Source organism: Eschrichtius robustus, chromosome 10 (assembly GCF_028021215.1).
Source record: "Eschrichtius robustus isolate mEscRob2 chromosome 10, mEscRob2.pri, whole genome shotgun sequence".
Classification (NCBI taxonomy): domain Eukaryota; kingdom Metazoa; phylum Chordata; class Mammalia; order Artiodactyla; family Eschrichtiidae; genus Eschrichtius; species Eschrichtius robustus.
The window spans coordinates 100113454-100134108 of record NC_090833.1 but is presented as its reverse complement, the minus strand read 5'-3'; the positions used below and the strand labels follow the sequence as shown (position 1 = coordinate 100134108).

The 20655-nt window shown below is 54.7% G+C and overlaps 2 protein-coding genes across 9 annotated transcripts in view; one reads left to right on the top strand and one right to left on the bottom strand.

Moving 5' to 3' along the window:
- The window catches only part of SECISBP2 (SECIS binding protein 2), a 39870-nt gene extending 38083 nt beyond the window's left edge, over positions 1-1787 (top strand). For all 8 annotated transcript variants that reach the window (XM_068552477.1, XM_068552476.1, XM_068552473.1 and 5 more), the window contains 2 exons: positions 210-402; positions 855-1787. In XM_068552477.1, coding sequence (XP_068408578.1) covers positions 210-402; positions 855-958 — 297 coding nt within the window. In that variant the 3' untranslated portion in view covers positions 959-1787. The remainder of the gene's footprint in view (positions 1-209; positions 403-854) is intronic.
- A 15738-nt stretch (positions 1788-17525) lies between these two features.
- SEMA4D (semaphorin 4D) overlaps positions 17526-20655 on the bottom strand; it is a 106829-nt gene continuing 103699 nt past the window's right edge. Inside the window, exons 14-16 of the mRNA XM_068552225.1 lie at positions 19986-20158; positions 19854-19897; positions 17526-18989 (exon numbers count right to left, since the gene is read on the bottom strand). Coding sequence (XP_068408326.1) covers positions 18061-18989; positions 19854-19897; positions 19986-20158 — 1146 coding nt within the window. The 3' untranslated portion in view covers positions 17526-18060. The remainder of the gene's footprint in view (positions 18990-19853; positions 19898-19985; positions 20159-20655) is intronic.

The window sequence follows — 20655 nt, the reverse complement described above, 5'->3', positions numbered from 1 at the left end:
GGTGGCCTTGTTGCCTTAAAAGCATGGAAGTGTGATTCTGAATTTAGCTCCGGGCTCACTGCTGCCACAGAGGAGCCTTAAGCAGGCCTGAGGTCAGCACCTGCTCTTCCCTCGGGCAGCACCGCAGGCGGGCATCACTCTGCTTCCCTGTGGAGGGCGCCATCGCCACTTTGCAGGGGATGTCACCTGTGCTCTCGTTTCTGCCCAAGGACCAGTTCCACAAGATGGTCGAGCTGACGATGGCGGCCCGGCAGGCGTACAGGACCATGCTGGAGAATGCGCACTGGGAGCTGCCGGGAGAGCCTGGGCCCCTCCCACCCGCTAGCCCACCCACGCAGGGCCCCAGCTGCTCTGCAGAGGACAGACCCCTGGCCCCTGCCGGAAAAGAGGAGCCACGCTACAGTGAGTGCTGGGGGACTGGATTTGGGGTTGAGCCTCCTCTAAGTCTTCATTGACACTGATTTAAAAAGGGTGCCCAGGAGAGCAGCATGGCCACTGTGGCAGGACCGGCTGCAAAAGGCCCCGTTAAGACCCGGCCCTTGTTTAAGAGGTGGTCTCAAACTTGGGAGGGCTGGTCAGTGGATGTGTCAGACAGACCTCAGGTTAGATGGCACCCAAACAGAGGGCATCCTTGAGGACAGCTGTATCCCTGGCGGGCGGTTGTCAAGGCCGGCGTGCGCCAAGGTGTTTGATGCTGCCCACGAGGGGGCTGCAGTTGGGGACTTGGGCTTGAGTCCTTGCTGGGCCCCATCTAGGGAGCTGGTTCGCTGGGCAGGCCACACGCTGCTTGCTTTCCAAGAGACTTCCCTGACTGTCCCCGCCTGTCCATCAGCTGTGCGCTTTCTTGTTTCCAGTTGAAATCTGGAGAAACCATCTGGAAGCATACACTCAATGTGCCCTGGAACTGGAGGAATCGCTGAAGGCTTCGACCTCTCAGATGATGAACTTGAATTTATAAGAATTCTTTCTTGTGTGTTTGTGTATTTGGGGTAAGGGGGCAGGGGCTGAAAGACTTCGGGGTCTTTTTCTTTTTCTCAGTTCTTCGTTGACCTAGTGTGTGTTTTGTATGACTGTTTAATTGGGAAATTAACCAGCAGTGTTTGTAGGCATCCAAAAGCTGCGAGTCCCATGGACGGGCACTTGGTGTGCTGGCGGAAACCTTTTCACAAAGCCTCGGGATGCAGCCTTGGCCCTCTGAGTGCAATATGAGTCTGGAAAATGCTGGAAAAGGTGGTGCTCGGAGTACTCTGCTGCTAAGGGAACGTCTCTCCATTGCAGAGTAGCGGAGCCAAGTTAGTTTGTGGAAAGCAGCGGGGGCCCGAGGTGACGTGGCTGGGAGGCGGCGGGGTTCCAGCCTGATGTTCCCAGTCCCGGTGACCAGCACAGCCCTGCAGAAGCCGCTGGACGGGCACTGTGGGGGCCAGTGTTAGCGCAGGAGCGGTGGAGTGGGGAGGGGTGCCTTTCTCAGGTTGTGGCTCTTCAGCCAGAAGATTTGGGGGTACTTGGAGGGTTTGCTAAAATGAGCCTCAGGAGGAAAATCGGTTCTCTTAACCTGTGACCTTTTGACATGAATTATTCCTTTTATTCTTTATTTCACAGAGAAACAAATGTATATTGAAGTTCCTAAATTTCAGTTTTCATAATCTACAAATATTTTCTTTCTTTTGTAAGTGAACATATTTTGAATGTGGTTTCTTAGAAGCCAGAAGGATAGAAGTTTACTTTCATATTTTCCTGTAAGTAAGAGGGTTTATTTATTTTGAATAAAGAGTGATTATTTAATTTCACTGGCGACTCCAGTCATCTTGGTCTAATCAGTGGTCCTGCGTCCTGATACGTGTCTTTTGGGCACTCTTCTTTGAACTGAAGGGGACTGAGCAGGGAGAGGTTTGCTGCGCTCAGGCCTCTTGGGTCTCGAAGTAGCGACTAACCGTTACGAGACTGTTGCTGGACCCGCCTCGGTCCAGCCTGCTGGTGGGCTGGTCACGGGAAATGGCAGGAACGAGTTTCACTGCTTTGCACTTGTCAAGCAAGCAAGGTATCGTGTGGGCTTGAAAATACTGTTAGTTTAATTCAGTCATGCCGAATGTACCTCTGAGAGTGAGTGGCCTGTGACAAATAAAAGTGGAATAAGGAGTCGGAAATGGCCCGCTGCGTGGCCAGGGCTGGCAGCGAGGTGGAGGTCGTCTGTGGGAAGCACCGGTCTGTCTTCTCATCTGTTGTTCCCGGTGTGTGCCCTGCTTTTCTATACAGTTTCTGAGCTGTTTAAATGAGGGACATGCAGTCTGGTCCACCAAGCCCTCCATCCTGTCACAGGTTTCTCCCTCAGGGCCACCAGGAGGAATAGCAGGGAGGACCCCACCCCGTGTCAACTACAGTAGGTTTGAAAAGATTGAGAGTAAAGGTTCCAAATGAACTTTTAGGGAGAAAGTTAAATAGCTTGTCAGCTGCATTCAGCAGTCTAGAATTATAAAACTGACAAATCAAAAAATCATTAAGAAATCTCTGCTGGAGATGCACGTTGTTTGTCCAGAGCCCCCAAGGCCTCTGGGTCTGTGGTATTTGTTCAGATTAGCTGAACAAAGTACGTTGGGTTTTTGACATCACATTCATTCAGCTCCTGAGAGGGTTCACTTACGTGACTTAATGCTGAGTTGCCCTGGTCATGGTGTCACTTTCCTGACAGAGGCCACTGCTGCAGGTGACACAGTGACCTACTCTGTACTGATGGTGCCACAGAAAGCAGGCGGGCTTCCCAAGTACAAACACGCTTCACTGAGCAAACGTAGAAAGAACTCTCTTTTTTTCCCAACAGTTCAGAGAAAACTCATCCTCATAACCACATTTCCCACCAGGACCCTGCGTGTTGATGTTGTGATAACTGGAAGTGTCTGTTTTGTTGGGCGTGAAAGGTGCTCTGACTGACTGTGTCCGAACTTGAGGAAGAATCATAGCACCAAGGAAAGGGCCCCAGTGTTGGAGCCGTCCACTCCGCAGCTGTGGCGGCTGGAGCCTACCCGCACGAGAACCACAGCGAGAGCCGATGGAGGTTTCACCAAAAACCCTGTACAGTGCGTGGTGGCCCGTGAGCCAGCTCAGCGTCTGTTGCAAGGTGGGCCAGCAGCTGGGTGGGCAAACAGGACAACTTTAACCCCAAAGCCAGCCATCCTCAGAAGCCTTGTTCAGAATGGATCCTCTAGGTGACTGGCTGGAAATGTGTGCTGCTCTTGTACGAAGGTACCCAGCTTCAGAACAAGGGGGTCTGGAAACAGCTGTGGTCGTGAGGCTGAGGAGACATCCACTTGCTAGGGTCACAAGAGAAGTACAACTTAACAGAGGTTTTGGCTTTATGATAGACCGGCATTCCATTAAAAAACGTCATTCCACAAACAAGAAGTATCTGTAAGGTTACAGGCTGAGCAGCCTCGGCCTTCACATTTATACACACACACACAGCACAGTCTCCAGGTGCAGCGTGAATAACTAGGGACCCAGAAGCATGTGTACAGTGTGGCCTCATCAGACCCGCGCCGCTGTGATAAGAGTGACTGTGACCCGGGAGGTGCCCACAGCTGACCTGCTGGCTTTTCCGCCTCACACAAGCTCGGTGCCCAGGCCCTGGCCGCCGGTGCACAGGTGCACACTGGGAGCTTCAGAAAACAGGCCGAAGCGCTGACATTAGTGAGGAATAACACAGAGTCTCTTCAATCCACGTTTGTTTGTTAGCTCCTGAGTTTGGACCTCAGCACTCAAGGTTTAAGGCAAATTCTTGTCATTTGAAGCCTTGCCCTTCCCTGTCCCTTACAGTCGAGTGGCTAAGTACGAAGGCGGCTCCACAGCAGTAAAACCAGCAGTCAAGAGGGGGCTGCGCTAACACTGGGCCGTTTAGGGGGCAGGGGGCGGCCCCTTTGCATGACATGAAATCAGTCAGATCGTGAGGGGTGACCTGTGGAGCGTAACACCAGTGCTTCTGGAAGAGGAACTGTCATGCACACTGCTGTCTTAACCAGAGTTTCTGTCTGTAGCCTGTTACACCTTTTTGGTTTCCTGTTTCTGCCAGACAGGCCATTCTGTCCCATCTAAGCACCTAATTACAAGAGGTTTCGTCTGCTGTCGCAGGTTCACTCAGGGCTCCGTGTTCTCCACTGAGCAGCCCTGATGGCCTCGTCCAGCAGCAGGGAGGCAGCTCACTGCCCTGGGGCCTCCAGGGCTGCATGGCAGGTGACAGCAAGGTCGGCTTGGGGTTGGAGCCAGCACTGCCTCCTGGTGGCTAGGTGTCCTGGTTACAGCGTTCCTGAAAGAAAACATGGACTTCGAGTTCCTGGCAGAACAGGAGGGCCTCGAGTCCCCTTCCCGTGTGCTCCCCGTGGGGTCTAGGGTCCCGCGGGAGGGAAGCCTGGTGTGCTAAGCTGTGTCTGGGGGTCGCGGTGGCTGTGGGGGCTTCTCGCCAGAACCAGCTGGCCCTGCCTGATTTCGGTTTCCTGTAAGGGCCCCACCCTGCGCTGACTCCCTTCCGGGGATCGGCTCCAGGCTGGACGGCTGCGGGTGGCAAGAGTGCAGGTTTCAGAAAGCAGAACTGCTCAGTGGGCCAGCAGGAAGCATGTGGGGCCCACTGGCAGCACGGACCCCCCAGACCCCCCAGACCCCTGCCCTCCCTCGGGCCCAGCCACGTACCCACTCCTTCCTCCAGCTCTGCATCATGCGGTCGTGTTCCCCGACCACGGCCCTCCAGGTGGCGAGCTCTCTGGTCCACCTCTCCTGCTGGGTCGCCTCTGCAAGACAGAGGCGGGGCTCCAGGTCTCAGCTTGCTGGCCTTCATGGTCCCCCGGGGGCCCTCCACGCACCGAGGCTGTGCTGTGAGCTAGGTGACGCCCCCCTGCTGGGCCAAGCCGGGCCGAGGCAGCCAAGTGGGCAGGGGTGAGGCGTTTACCCCTCGGGCCTCGCCTTCCTGGCTGCAGGGGCTTCCACAGTCAGTGTCCCCTGCCCTCCCTTCCCCGGGCCACCCCCTCCCACGGCAGCTGCTCCCCAAGGTCACGGTGGCCCCAGCCCCACATCTCACTGGCCCTTTCTGTGCAGCCAGGAGAGGGGCTAACTCCCCACACCTCATGGGCAATGCAGATATTCTGGGGCTCGGGGCGGGCAGGGGCTGCTGCCGCCTCCCTTGAGTGAGGCGGGGAGCTGAGGCTCAGAAACCTGCTTGGTAACGAGGTCCAGCGTCCCCTTACATCACGTGCTACTCGCCCCGCACTGCCCTCCTTTTGTGTTTGATCCTGAATTTTGAAAATGAGTCACTTGCAGGGGTTGTCAGGGTGGCATGAGTCTGAGAGCCATAGCTTTTCTTTGTAAACATAAAAATGCACCCCATCATTGCTTTCAACTACAGCTCATGTGACTAATTTCAGAAATGGGTTCCAGGGACTTCCCTGGTCTGGTGGTCCACTGGGAAGACTCCGCGCTCCCATTGCAGGGGGCCCGGGTTCAATCCCTAGTCGGGGAACTAGATCCTGCATGCATGCCGCAACTAAAGATGCCACGTGCCGCAGTGAAGATCCCGCGTGCTGCAACTAAGACCCGGTGCAGCCAAAATAAATTTTTTTAAAAAAAGCAAGAAAGAAATGGGTTCCAAAGACCTGAGTCCTTCAGACAGGAGGTCGAACTCATACCCTGAGCAGAGCTGAGCAGGCCCAGTGGTGATGGTACCCACACAACTAGCCCTCGGCTGGAGCTGCCCCCCACTCCAGGACGACAGTGGGAGGCACCCAGAGTTCTGGAGGAGGGCCCTTAGTGGCCCTTCACTCCAGGGGCCCTGCAGGGGCTCCTGACTCAACACATGGGAATCCGAATCCCAAAAGAAACATTTCATCTTCTAATACATCCTCACCCACCACCACCCGTACCTTCAGTAAACATGGTGGGGTCTGTGGGGAGATAAAAAATACTGAGCTGTCTTAACTGTGCTCATGCCCTCTCCTGGATTTGGGGTCTACTGTCTGTAGAGTGACTCAGGTATAAATTTTCTTGCCATCAAAGTCAAGCCCTGCTGCTTACTGGCTGGTGAGCTGTGTGGCCTTGGGTGAGTCACTTAACCTTCATCATCTGTGAGCTGTACCTTCCTTATAAGGCAGCTGAGTTAAATGAGGTCAAGCAGTAACAGCCCCAACTGCATAGTTGCTTCTCTGGCTATTCCTACTTAGCTATTTGCTGATAGTACCGTTCACTTGACTTCTGGATAAGAGGTCACAGTTTGTAAGGCACGCTTATGACAAGATTATTCATTTTATCTTGACAGCAACAGGCAAGGGCATTTTACAGAAATGACAGGAACGGAGGTTCTAGGTGGGAGCGAATATTTGTAACTTCCTTTTCTCTGTAACCCCCAGTTAAAGGACAAAGGACCTTTTAAAATGTGTACATTTACATATAAACTCTTGAAAAAGGACAGAGAATAGGAGAGGAAACCGCGAAAACCTGAAAGTTGAGAAGCAGAGGGACCGGTGGAAACGGCCCCGGCCCCGGCAGAATCAGCAGACCCAAGCACACAGGGTCCTAGGCCAGCAGCGGGGAGACGCTCGGGGGCTTGGGCAACAGGGAGGTGGCGCGCAGGCCGCTTCAAAGGCTGTGCAGAACCAGAAGCAGAAGCACGTGGCCCCCAGGGCCCTAACCTCTCTGCACGGCCGGGGAGCTGCCCTCCCTCTGCTCCAGAAGAGACTGTGGTCTTGGAGAGCACAGGACGGGTGACCTGGGCAGTACCCGCACTGAAGGCAGACAGGATGGTGGGCTTTATGTACTGAATGATGAGGCCCCAGCCTCTTGCCAACCTAAGTCCTCACTGATGGCCCAACCTGAGCCCTGGACGGCCTGCTGCTCCAAGTGTGGGCTGTAGCCGGAGGCCCTCCGCACGACAGTGGACGGGTGCGGGGCAGACCAGCCTCCTCACTAGTGCACGTAGGAATCTCCTGGAGAAGTTAACACGAGGTGCTCCCAGGACTTCTGAGTCGCTCCGCATTTCTAACGAACTCCCAAGTAGTAGGAATGCTGCCTGTCCAAAGACCGCACCTTGGGCAGAAAGGGCCTCGTAGGAGGGATCTTTGTGCCCCTCTCTTAAATGTAACCAACAATCAAGGGTCCCAAGACTTCTGAGGGAAACTAAGACAAAACCACCAAAAAAGGGCAACTGGGAGGGAAAAGAAAACTGGAAAATCCTCTCAATAACCCTCAGAGAGGGGAGAAGACACCGCATCCACAAGACAAGAGGAGAATGCACTCACGACAGAACAGAATGAAAACCTCAGAGTAATAAAGTGTGAGAGTGGGATGAAAACTCACAGGTGTGCAAGATAAAGTCGAGAAAAGCTAATAGAAGCAGAGGTGACAGGAAAGAGAAGATGGACAGAGAACCAGCCCAAGTAGCCCAACATCTTGGAAAATAGTTCCAGAAAGAACAGGAAATGAAGTGGAGAAAAGTGAGTAAGTGTTGACGCTTCCGAGAGTTGAAGGCGGGGGCTTGCACGTGTGACGGGACCCAGCCAGGCACGCACTTGCACGGCACTCAGACAGACAGTGGTCACACACGGTCACTGGCAGGCTCTCGGGAGCCAGAAGACGGGGCCAGCCTCACACGCTAGGGAATGATTTTCAGGCCAGAACTGTCTACCCTGCTGGACTCTCTTAAGTGTGCAGATGGAGAAAAGACATAGGCTCTCAAAACGCTGACTCCCCCCAGACACCCTGAGTGTGCCAGAAGAGACACTTCACGGAAGAATGAAATCAAAGAAAGAAAGGAACGCCGGGAAACACATCACGAGATCCAACATCAGAGGAACGGAATCTCTAGCCTCAGCGGGAGAGGGCCAGTCCCAGGGAGGCACTTGGCTCCTGGTGCAGAGGTTCTGGGGGTGCTGACCACAGGACGCCAGTATGTCTGTACTGACTGGGGACTGAACTGCAGGGTCTGATGCGGAATTAATGACAAGTATGAACCAAGCAAGTAGGAATCGGCACAGTGGTTACCTACGTGGGAAACAGAAGTACAGGAGGGGAAATCATAATAGACTACGGGGTCGGCCAACCTAATAATGTAACACAGGGAATTCCCTCGCGGTCCAGTGGTTAGGACTCCACGCTGTCACTGCCCAGGGCCTGGGTTCTATCCCTGGTCGGGGACCTAAGATCCCACAAGCCATGCAGCCAAAAAAAAAAAAAAAGATTGAGTCTTCTATTGGGAGGACGGGGGATCGGCAGCCAGCATGCATTCACGTGTGCACACGGGTACAGGTGTGTGCGTGTGCAGGTGTGTGTGCACACACACATGCATGCACCAATGAGGCAGACAGTGAAAAGCTAACTCATCCATCTTCGTGAAACCCTACAGGTAATCTCCAGACTGAAATGTTCCCATGCAAGTCTGCTGCTCGAGGGACAAGGGTAAATGGTGAAGAGTCGAGGCGAGGAGAGCGCACTTACCCAGTCTGGTCACGGTGACCCGCACCTTGGAGGTCTTGTTCCCCGCCGTGGAGAGTGCGGAGCAGCGGTACTCGGTGCTTTCCCGGAGGGCGTCTCGCAGCCAGCTGAGCACATGGGCCCTGCCATCAGGCAGCGCGTGGGTTTGCGCAGGGACACACACCTCCAGCTCTCGCCCGTTCTTCTCCCAGAGAAAGTGAACGTCCGCAGGACCTGGGGGCACACAGACCATCTTCACCACCAGGACTCCCACTAGGGGTCATGGGAACCATGGGAACTATCCTGGCACGGGAGATGGGGGCTTCCCAGATTAGGGGCCTCGTCCCAGCTGGACTCAAAGTGACAGTGCAGCTTTCCGATAAGTCCCTGTCCTTCCCCTGGAGGAGGCCTGGGGGTGGTTCCCCACTGTGGTCCCCAGTGACCCTTGGGAGCAAAGGGGTACAGACACCTTAGTGCCTTGTGCCCCGTGGCTCCCTGCTCCTTGAGCTTGCTCAGGTGCCTTTTTCAAAGCACACCTGCGTGGCCATGTCCCCATGACACACTCTAGGCCATTGTGGGGCACCCCCTTTCCCTTTCTCGCCAGGCTGTGCACCCGTTGGGAGTGCCTGGTGGCTGAGCTCTGGGGCGGATATCTGTTTGGCACAGAGGGTCTGGGCCTGGGAACTTCATCTGCCCACCCGGCCCTGCTGCCACCACCTTCGGCCTGCTCTGCCTCTGCTGGGCCACTCCCTCTCCCTGGGCATCGAGAAGTCACAGCTTACCCCAGTGGGGCCTGGCCGGGCTGCCACGCCCAGGGGTGGGACTGCCACCTGGAGCTCCCAGGCGCGCCAGGGTGCCGAGAAGGGCTGAGGGCCTGTCTTACAAAATAAGGGCTTGGAGGAGAGTGGACCGGAGGAGGGGAAGGGCCCAGGCAGAAGCCCCCTTCCCAAAGCATGGCAGGGTCCTGTACACGAGCCACCCGCAGATGCCGTGCTCATTCCACAGTGGCTGGGGTGGTGGGCTGTGGGGACCAGTGTGTGGAAAGCCTGGAGCAAGCCTGGGCTCTGGTCCCAACACCTGAAACAGCCTCAGCAAGTGACCTCCTTGATGGGGCCACCTTCCCCATCCATAAAGTGCAGCTGCATGAGCCTGGGGCTTCAGGCTTCACCCTGGGCACCAAGGGCTGTGCTGAGACGGGCCCGACTCCCGTCCCTACTTCAGAACAAACAAGCCAGGCCGCCTCCACTGTGATCTGCCTACATGCTGGCTTCCACTCAAAAGTGGCTGAAGACAGGACAAGGTCAGATGAAAACACCCAGCTGACACAACTCGGCTCCTTCCTGGGGTATGTGCAGACCCCCAGCTGAGCTGAGCTGGGAGAGCAAAGGCCAGGCCCAGGCCCTAGACAGAAGCAGCCGCCGCCTGCCCTGAGCACCCAGGTGGCTCAGAGCCGGGCAGGAGGGGGTGCAGGCCCTACTCCCTGTGGGCCCCGGGGGACGAACAGGCCCTCTGTTCCTGCTGTTCCCAGTAACGGGGTGGGGGGAGTGGATGGTGCGGTGCTGGGCCAGGCCCTGCCAGCCCATGCTGCTACCCTAACTGCCTCTGCCAGGCAGGCACCCCAACAATGTGGACGAGGGGGGCCCTCCGGCCTCCTTGCCCAGGGACCCAGCTCCCTGACAAATGCCTGCTGTTCCGCGTGGACAGCACCGCCCTGGACGGGCAGGCTGTGAGGCCGACCTAGACCAGAGCAGCCCTGCCTGATCACAACCCTGCCTGAGAATCAGCTTTTAAAAGCTAGATTCCATCTCAGATGCCCGCCAACCTGGGAAATCACATAAAACGTGATTTCATGCAGGATGGTCAGCAGTACAAGGAATACATGTGCCTGTGGCTGGAGTTCACTGAGCAGGAAAAACAAATGATAGAGCCAAAGGGTTAAAAACCAGCACAGAAACAGCTGGCTTCGGGGTGTGCTTGCGTGCGGGAGCCTGTGGGAACGGCCAGGTGGGAACGGTGGTGGGCGGACATTTCTCTGTCACGTGCTGGGCTTTTTAGAAGGGGGAGAGACTTCTAGTTTAGATATGATTACTTCCGATGGATTCGTCGCCAGTCAGGTCCCCGTGTGACCAACTTGGGACCTATTCACCTTTGTGCAGTCCCTGCATCAGTGACCCACCACGTTCAGGATCCTCAAAGAACCTTCCTCCCAAGGGAGAGTCAGACCCTTGAACCAGACAATCCTAGGAATGAATCCCGAGACAATGATCAGAACCCAATGAAGCCGTTTCTACTGGAAATTAGGAAATGTCCCGCAAGGGGTCCCCTGAACGCTGTGGCAACCACCCGTGTTGTCACTGATCAGGAATCACGTTTAAGATTTAGCAACACGAAAAAATAACAATAACATTATATTAAATCAAGACAATATGTAAGTACATTGTGTATGTGTGTACGTGTGTGTGGACACATGCACGTGAGAAAAGGCCTAAAAGCGGCCATTGTGCCAGGGGGGCTGCAGCTGGTTACATTTGGGGGTGACTGGGTTTTGCTCTTCATACTTTCCTGAAGTTTCCAAATTCACCACAACAAACAAATACTGATTTTATGATAAAAATAAAATGCTATTTGGAAGAAAGACACGTTACACAGGCTCTGGAGAGAATCCTGAAAGCTGTTCAGAAGCGTTTTACACAGCAGCCCCCAGCCTTCCTGGCCCAGTGGATGAGCCCTCAGGGGTCTGTTTAGTTGTTTTCTGGGCAGGATTTTTGGGATTTCTGGTGTTTTGTTCTATCACTATAATTTTGCATAATATAAATTTTTGTATAATATACAAAACAAAGCGTTTTGTACTCTACCCATAGATAACTCTATACATACTCTCCATATACATTCAGATGTACATACTTGTACATATATGCACACGCACACGTACACAGCCCCACGTCTGTGTGCATGTGCCTGGGTGCCTGTCAGTCGGGCAGAGGGACTTCCTCCCTTTAACCGAATGCGCTTGGTGACACCATGTTCCATTTAGTCGTTCCCTGGCCAGCAGGCACCTTGGTGGAGTCTAACTTTAAAAGCTGACACGCCCGAGGCATTATTGATTAAGAATGGGAGACTTGTCTCTGAATTTCAGACACCGAAGTCGGGTCTCATCCCCTTGCCCTGCTCAGTGGTGCCACGCACCGAGCCCCCCAGGACGGGGGCCACGAACATGGGTCACAGGAGCCTCTGGAAGGTTCTCATGACTGACACTGGGACAAAGAACCCGGGTGGCCTGAGCTGGGGATGATTCGTCACCCCGAACCACATGGGCCAGGACCTCTCAGGAGCCAAATTCTCCTTCGACCCACGGTTGCCGGGGCACAAACAAGGACAGAAACCACATGTACCTCCACGGTGAGGACAGCGTCAAGCACCACTGAATGTTCTCTAAATGTGTATTTAATGGTAGTAAAACATTACATATGTTAAAGTACTTACGTTCCATTTATTCTTTTTTAAAACTATCCAACTCATTCTGAATGCAGAAGAGATTAAAGAGAGAGGGAAAGCGACAGTTAAAACCGGTCAGCAGGGCCACCACATGACGTCCGTGGGGACCCGGGGCAGCAGGCCAAACCCAACTGTCCCACAGGGGCCTGCTCCTCGGAAATTCGGGGCCACCAGGAGTCTTGGGTCCCAGCCCACCTCAGGATTGCGGGACTGTTGGCTCCATCCTGCCCACACCTCGACCCACACCGTCTAAGGAAACCCACTGGTGTAGAGTTGACTCTACTGTGTGACAAAACTAGAATCCCTCCGAGCAATGGCCTCTCTCCAAGGGAAGCTGGCCCATCCTAGAGGCGGAGGGCCTGAGAGTCCCCAGCTGGAGGGGGTTGTGATGGGACCCACCCTAAGTCCTCAGGCCACGTCCTGACAGCTGCCCCACTGCCTTCCGTGCAGCTCCAGGCAGCCAGGCCTTCCTCCAGGCGTCCTCCTCCGTGTGGTCAACTCTGACCCCAGGCCAGTGGCCCTGGGGCCAACCCACCGCCCATACTCACGCCCAGGGTCCTTCCAGCTACCGGGCGGCCGGGTGCACCCCTTGAGGGGGGCTCTTCTCCGAGCACCCAGAGGCTGCACGCACCAAGGACACTCACTCCGGATTCCCCGGCGTGGCCCAGAGTTCACACCTGTACAGAAACCAAGAGAACCTGCCCGGGAGAGGAAAGGGGCTCTCCCAGGGCTCCACCACCCCAAGGTCATCAGCTTTCCTCCTCAAAGTGTCTCAAGCCCATCACACAGGTGCTGGGGCGCTGTGGTCAGCTGAAGAGTGACCCCCAAAATATCCAGATCCTAAACCCTGGGACCTCATGTGGCAAAAGGCTCTTTACAGACAATGTTGTGGGCCATGTCGGAAGGAGTGGGAGATGCCTGCACGGCTGCCAACTTCACGGGGTCGCGGGAGAGTCTCTTCTGCAGATGACTGTCCTGCACACAGAGATTTCCAGAAGCCCAGGGCCAGGACTGCCGCGTCGTAAAGGCATGTGGATTATCACAAACAACAGAAAAGACAGGCAGCGCTTCTGGCGAAACCACTTCTTCAAACACTCTAAGCACTGAGACTCCAGCAGGGGCCCGGGGCTGCCCCAGCGTGGAGGGGCGTCCTGACTCTTCCTGGAAAAACGACCAACTCACGGGTCCACTATACCCCCATGGCTTGACCCTCGCCTTTCAGGAGCCCTGACACGCACACTTGCACCAACTGTCGCTGCAGGAGCTCCGAGGCCCAGGCCGCTTCTGCCCCTCTGACCCCGGTGGCTTAAAGGGCTCTGATTTCTAACACTGTAGTTAAAACATGAAAGGCCATCCGAAACCTGAATATGCAAATGTCACCCAAAGTAGAGAGGACCTATTCTTAGCTTTAAAAACAACACAGGTCTAACTCTGACATAGAAAAATAGTTGTATCAGGAACGAGGGCAGGGCCGTTAGGGTGAAGAGAAGTTCTACTTTTGTTAAAAAATTATACAGATCTATTTCTGTCTGTATATATGTGCACGGTGCATGTGCAGACACACACTTTGCACAGACATGCATATGGACGCATTATCAATCGCTGTTACACGTACAGGCCTGCCTTGTTTTACTGTGCCTCACTTTACTGCACTTTGCACACACTATGTTTTTTACAAATTGAAGGTGTGTGACAACCCTGCATCGGGCAAGTCTATCGGCGCCATTTCTCCAACGGCATTTGCTCAGTGTCTCTGTGTCACATTTTGGTAATTCTCACATTTTAAACTTTTTCATTATTATAATTTTATGGTGACTGTGGTTGGTGAACTTTGATGTTACTATTTCAGCTTGCTGAAGGCTTGCTTGATGATTAGCATTTTTTAGCAATAAAGTACTTTTAAATTAGGGTACATAATGTGATTGCATACTTAATAGACTACAGTATACCATAAACGTAATTTCTAGATGCATTGGGAAATCAAAAAAATTGTGCAACTCGCTTTATTGCAATAGTCACTTTATTGCGGGGTCTGAAACTGAACTCACAACGTCTCCGAGATATGCCTGTATGTTTTATCTGTATTTTTAGCCAAAATAAAGGTAAATGTGCTCATGTGCACATAGTGGGAGATTTCTTTGCTTATGTGTACTATTCTAATTTTCCCACAAGGAGCATGGATTATTTCAGAAAAGTGAAACATGACTACATGCCTTCGTAATTGCTCCAGCTCAGAACCCCTTTTCTATATTTGTCAGTATTTTCCTAACTCTCCACTGTGCACATACATCGCTTTCAAATGGAAGACAGCCAGCAGTGAGGAGAACCACCCCAGAACCTGGAATTTTTCCTCCTCACACTCAAGACTCAGGGCTTGTGAATGGAAGCATGGCCACAAGGCACATCATGCAGAGTGCTTTGGACCAAAAAGAAACACACACACACACATACACACGTGGATGTGTGTATACATGTCCACACAAGAACAGACATACATGCACACACGTGTGCACACAGATATGTCAGCAGACAAAGCACACACACATACCCATGTACACACACATACACATGCACACATACACACATCAACAGACAGACACACAGGCGCACACACACATTCCACCAGCATGATCTGGAGATGCAGAGAAGACAGTGAGCTGAGAAGCCCCTCAGAGTCACCCAGCCGCGAGGCCATGCCCACTGTGAGAAGCCGACCTGGCCTTAGCTGGGCCAGAGCTTGAGCCACTGTGAGATGGTTTCCTAAGCCCAGCTCTGCAGTGACACTCAGACCGAGGCCACGTGGGAGCAACCTGGACGGGGAGGTGCCTGCAGGCAGAGGCAGGAGCCAACATTTCTGCAGAGCCGCAGCCTGACAAGAAACTTGGTCTTTAGTTCTGGTGCCTTCCGGGACTCGGGGGAGGGGATGGCCAGAGACACTGCCTTTTTAAACACTGTGCACTTGAACACCCACATTGCACAGTGAACTGGCTTTGGCTATTGGGCTAGGTTTAGAGGAAGAGGGCAGCGCCTGCCTAGATCTGGACGTGTCACTGGGGACACCCAACCCAGTGACCTGCGGCAGGATGAGCCGGGGGACCAGGCCTGCGTGGGGCCTCAGACAGAAGGGACATGCTCTCGTCCACTCTGCCCCTCAACAGCAGGCTGCCCTCGGGAAGAGCAGGTTCCCCGAGTGCAGACATGAAACCGCTCTGTTATGGGGCGGGTCCTCGCAGGCCCAGCTATGGGGTCCCTGAGGGCTTGTGTCTGCCAGCAAGGGCCCCTGGTGTCCCCAGCACCGAGCCTCCCCACCTTCCCACCACTGAGGAGATTCCCCAGTGTGACTGTGGAGGACCCTGCCACTGTGGGACGGGCCTGGGGGCCTGAAGCAGTTCCCGGGCCCCTGTCCCAAGGGAGTCAAGTGGCCGAGAGTAGCACCCAGGTGACCCGGGGCCACACGGACCCGCCCCTTGCAGGTCTGTCTGCAAAAGTCCCCTTCACAGGTTAACTTCCCTGCCCACTGCCCGAGGCCCAGGCAGGAGTCACCAGTGGCCACACGTGCGGGGTCACAAGTGGACAGAGCCATTCAAAGGCTTGTGACCCAACTCCACAGGGGATCAGGCAGCAGCGTACCACTCAGCAGCTTCTCACAGCTTGCTTAAATTCTCAGAAACAGGAAAAAAATGAGATTTGCTTGTCCTCCTCATTAACTTCATTCCTCGCCTCTGAGCAAAGAGGACAAGCTGCCAGGCCCGGAACGTGCCACGTGTTTTCTCCCCGCAGCTACTGATGAGTTAGAAGACGGCACCCTGGGGAGACCGGGCGACCGGGTGCTGCCCAAAGCCCAGGACACACTCGGAACGTGGGTTTGGCTGACGCCCCATCCCAATACCATCCAACACAGTGCCAACGCTTCCTACATCCGAGGGGGCACGCTAGACTCCCAATCTTTTCTGCGTTTAAACATCTTGAAGCACATTGTTAAAACAATTCCCTTTCTGGAGGCTCTACGGTTAATGTTTTAAATCTCCAAACACCACATACATCAAACCCAAATTGTTAGCCAACAAAGAAGTAACCCTATATACCAGCAATTGGCAAGCTGCAGTTTGTAAATAAACTTTGGTGCCCGCGCAGCGGCAGCTTTCAAGCTACAAGGCAACAGCTGAGTAGTTGCAACAGAAACCATGGCCGGCGAAGCCGAAGAGTTTGGCCCTTTGAGGAAAACACTGGTCGGGCCCTGCTGTCCCCAGGAACAGCCTCGGGGTAACAGTTTAGTGTCGCTGGGGACCACCGGAGAGGTGCAGCCAGGAAGGCCGTGCTCGTGGAGGAGGCCCCCACTGCCCGCCCCCCACCCGGACAGGTGCCCCGCTCACCTGTGGCATGGCAGAAGAGGTGGAAGGTGCCCAGGGCATGCACGTGCTGGGCCTGGTCGCTGAGGAAGGGCGGCAGCAAGGTGACCTGCAGGCGGCTGTCAGGCCCCGGGCCCGAGGCCGGCCAGGGGCTTCGGGGAGAGGAAGATGAGTCAGGGACCAGACAGGACAGGGAAGAGGACCCCGGAGGAGGAAAGGGCAGAGGAGATGAGGCTGCGAGACAGAGGACAGAAAAGAGAGAGGGCTCTGAGGCAGAAGTCGTCAGGAACACACCGCATGCCAGAGAAGGGGACCAAAGTGCAAGAAAGAAAGGGGCCCAGGCCGCGCGGGGAGGCGGCGGGAGAGCCACAGGGAACCACGCGCCCGCGTCAAGGATATAAGCTTTTGTTTATTCGGTTACTTTCCGAACGTATACAATTCAAAGTAGAAAAATAAAAACAAAGTAAATCTTATAAAACACAAATGTTTACACCAGAACGGTCGAATCCTATCATGCTGGAAGATGACACCGTCCACACAGGCCACACACACACTCAGAGTTTATTGCTCTTTGCCACGGAAAGAAAGGCTCCTCCATGTGGGTGTCTGGAAAGCAGGAAATGGAGTGTGACGTCGGTGATGGTTAGACTGTGCCACCCACTTGCACCTTGAGAGGGCGCCAGGCCTGGCAGGTCCGCGGCAGTGGCATCTGTGGGAGGGGCGCTGTGCTCGCCAGCCTGGCTGTCCCCGGCCGCCCTGCTCTCTTCCAGTTGGGGACAGCTCGGTTAGGCCAAGTGGAGAGTCTGGGCGGGCAGAGGGCATGAGACGGAAGCAAAAAGAAAAAGGAGACGTTCAGGTGGCCAAGATGTCCCGGTGAACGTTCTGTCTGGGCAGGAGGTTCTGACCGGTGGCCGTGGGCACTGGATTGTAACACACTTGTCCCCTCAACTCTGGGCCGGCCCGGCTCCACCCAGAGCACACTGGGGCCAACATCCCTCCCTCCAAACCCTGCCCGGTGTCGTGGGACATTCCTCCACAGCCTTCTCCTCAAAAGAGTTAAAACAAGAGTAAAAAAAAAAGGTACAGAAAAAAAATCTCTCTGAAAACAATGCTTCCCTTAAGGAACAAAATTAAAAAAAAAAAAAAAAAAAAGAAAAAAGGACATGTGCTCAAAACATGGTTTTGTCTACATTTCTAAAAGCAGAAAAGAATGCATTTAGCAAAAGTAAGATTATCCCTGAGAATCTTAAGCAACATAAGCCATACCTTTACCCTAATATACAACAAAATCCAGAAGATGTACATCTTCCAAATATTCAAACACCTGCTTTAGTAATTTAAAAAATAAACGACCCAACACGCCAACATAATTAAAGCAAAAATCCTAAAAAGTAATTACGTGGAAGAAAAGGTTCGTGCCAACCTGGACAACAAGCGATAAGTTACCAATCTGATAAACTAAAACGTCATTTCCAATCTGGAATTAAATTCTCTTTCAGTGGCTGCTACGAGGAGGGGACGCTCGCGGCCCGGCCGTCTTCCCGCCGCAGAGCGGCCTCGGGCGAGCCTGCAGGCACGACTCTGAGGGCCCCACCGACCAGCAGGCCGGCCGCGATGCTCGCCAGTTTTCCGAAAGGACAAAGAGAAACCAAGTCACAAGCGCGACCCAAGAGAAAAGACACAGAAGACTGAGGTTTGCTGACGACGGCTACCTACGCAGCACTGGACGGGGGACTGAACTGGCAACACAAAGACCTCCCAGCGAGCGGCGGGCGCCTCAGTCCCCGTCCGCGTCCGAGTCGGCGAACTTCAGCTCGCACTTGACGTCGAATGGCCGGTCCCGGACCGGAAGCTCGTCGATCTTCTGCGAGTCCTCCCGGTCGGTGGGCAGCCTGCTGGCCATGGTGTCCTGCTCTGTCTCATAGCCAGTGTCCAGGGCCGGCTTGGGCTGCCCGCCGTTCTGCTGGGAGAAGCTGCCCTGCTCCACCAGCGTCTCCTTCACGCTCTGCTCGCAGTCTGAGAAGTCCGACGTGGGCTGCTTCTTCCCCAGGAGCATGGCCGAGCGGAACTTTAAGCACTGTCCAGGCAGGTAGGCCTTATAGCAGTTGTAGGTGAAGAGGCAGAGGAAGAGGGCGAAGAAGAAGAGGAAGAGAAACATGAGGAGACGGTTGTCACTGGACTTGAGATACATCGTCTTCTCCGAGTGGACCTCGGGGACCGTGTTGATGACAATCTTTGGTTCACAGGACGCGCCGGTGGGCCCCTCGGGGCTGGACGGCGGGGCGATGGCACTGGGCGTGGTGGCCTGCACGGCCGGGGTCTGGGGAAAGGAGCCTCGGGTGGGCCCCGCTGACACTTTGGAGGTGATCCTACTACCTTCTGTCCGTGTGACCGGTGAGGTGGAGACCACCGGAGTTCGAGGGACCACCTTGACCTCCAGAACGTGCTTGGCCACCACCTGCAGGACTGTCTTGTTCTTGACCCTCTCCTCAGACAGGCACTGGTACACCCCACTGTCTCCTTCTGACAGGTTGAAGATGAGCAAGTTCTTCCTGCCCACCAGGCTGTACTTGGGGCTTTCGGCCTTGAGCGCGCCGTTCTGGAACTTCCACACCACCCGGGCCAGGTTGGACTTTTGGGAGCATTTGAGTTCTGCTGTGCCACCATGCTTGAAAAAATGCTGCAGGTAACTTTCTTTAATTTTATCTGGAACATCAAAATAAACGTGCACAGCATCAACAACCCTGCTCGATACTTCTTTCAAAACTAGGTTAACACGCACAAGAGGACACAAGAGTTTCACCCTGTGGAGCAACATGGAATCTTCCAGAACAGCAAGGAGATAAAGACATGCGTGACGGAAGAGCAAAGATTAAGACCCCAATGGCAGCCCTTGGGGACAAAGAAATTGAAGCCAACTCTGAGCAGAAGAAATCCTGTTTCGCACCCTGATTTCCCAGGAGAAAACTCCCCAGGCCAGGGAGGCTGGGCAGCGGTCAGCTGTGCCTTCTGGTGGCGGCGCTTTATCAAACAACGGGCTTCTGCTAGCGGCTGCCGGGTGTGCTAGCCGTTCGGTGGGCCTTGGCGCCCTCCTCCTAAACTTGTGTTAACTGATGACAGCTAGCGAGCGGGTTAGGGATGGGAGGGCAGGAGCCCAGGGCACGCTTGCCTTCATCTGGGACATGCCTGACCTCCTGGCAGGGGTGGGATCCCCCGAGGGGAACGGGGACTAATCTCTCATGAGTTCCTCCCTCCTGTTCACAAGAGGGGTAGGTTTTGTTTAACGCGCCCCAAGCTAAGCAGAAGAGAGAGGATGCATCTCAAGAGCAGACGTCACAGTTTGGGATGGAGAGCGCCTTCCAGTAAACAAATACACTCTGCGTGGCTTCAACATCCTGTTCTGTGATAAAAGGGACAGAGAAACATCACGGGGTCTGCCACGAGATTACTTGACCTCTGTTCCGAGAAAGAAAAACAAAACGTACGAAATGCCACACCAGCAAAGCATCATGAAATGGTTACGTGACCTGGCCGTCCCTGAAGAGAAGGCAGCGAGGACGAGCAACTTACCGGGGCAAGCGGACGCATCCCCGCTCATCTCCTGAATCAAACCCCTGTAAGACAACCGGGCACAGGTTACACAGTGCATGCGCTTGACGCCATGGGGCTGGGTGGAGCGCCTGCATGCAGTGGGGCCGGTACCTGCTGGGGCCGTCGGTCTGGTGCAGGGCGATGCAGACGGCCGCGGCCGGGCTCCAGGCGCAGTAGGGATCCCGGGCCAGCACGCAGTCCTCGCAGGTGCCGTGTTTTCCGCAGAAGGCCACGGGGGCCTGCACCACGCCCGAGTTAGAACCGGCATAGACAAACCTTCTGCCCTGTGGGTGTGAAACAGATGAGAACGGTGGGCACTGGGTGGGGGCAGCCCTCCACGTGCCAGGTGCTTCTCTAGCTCATGGGGAGTGATGACAAAGCATCGTCCCGAGCTTCTGGAGGCGGAAGTGGAACGAGGCCAGGTTAGATCCAAGACAAATCTGCACTGCAGCGTCGTGACAGACGGGTGGATTTCAGGCGGAATCCACGGGCTAACTCAGAGAGTGCTGGGCCTTGGTCCAAATCCCTCCCCTCCCCCGTCCGAGCACCCACCCTCATCCTACCCGCCAGCAGTGCATCTCTGCACCTCCTCTGCCCCCTCTGTGTGCAAGAAGACCCACTAGCTTGACACTCCCGACTGCCCTCCCAGCCTCACTAGACCAGAGGCCAAAGGGCACAGCCTCCAAAGCCCATCTCGTGCCTGCAACACGTGAGCACCAGCACACAGACGGCCCGTGTCAGTGTGTGAATCCAGCGGGGCCGCAGTGAACACAGGTGGAGA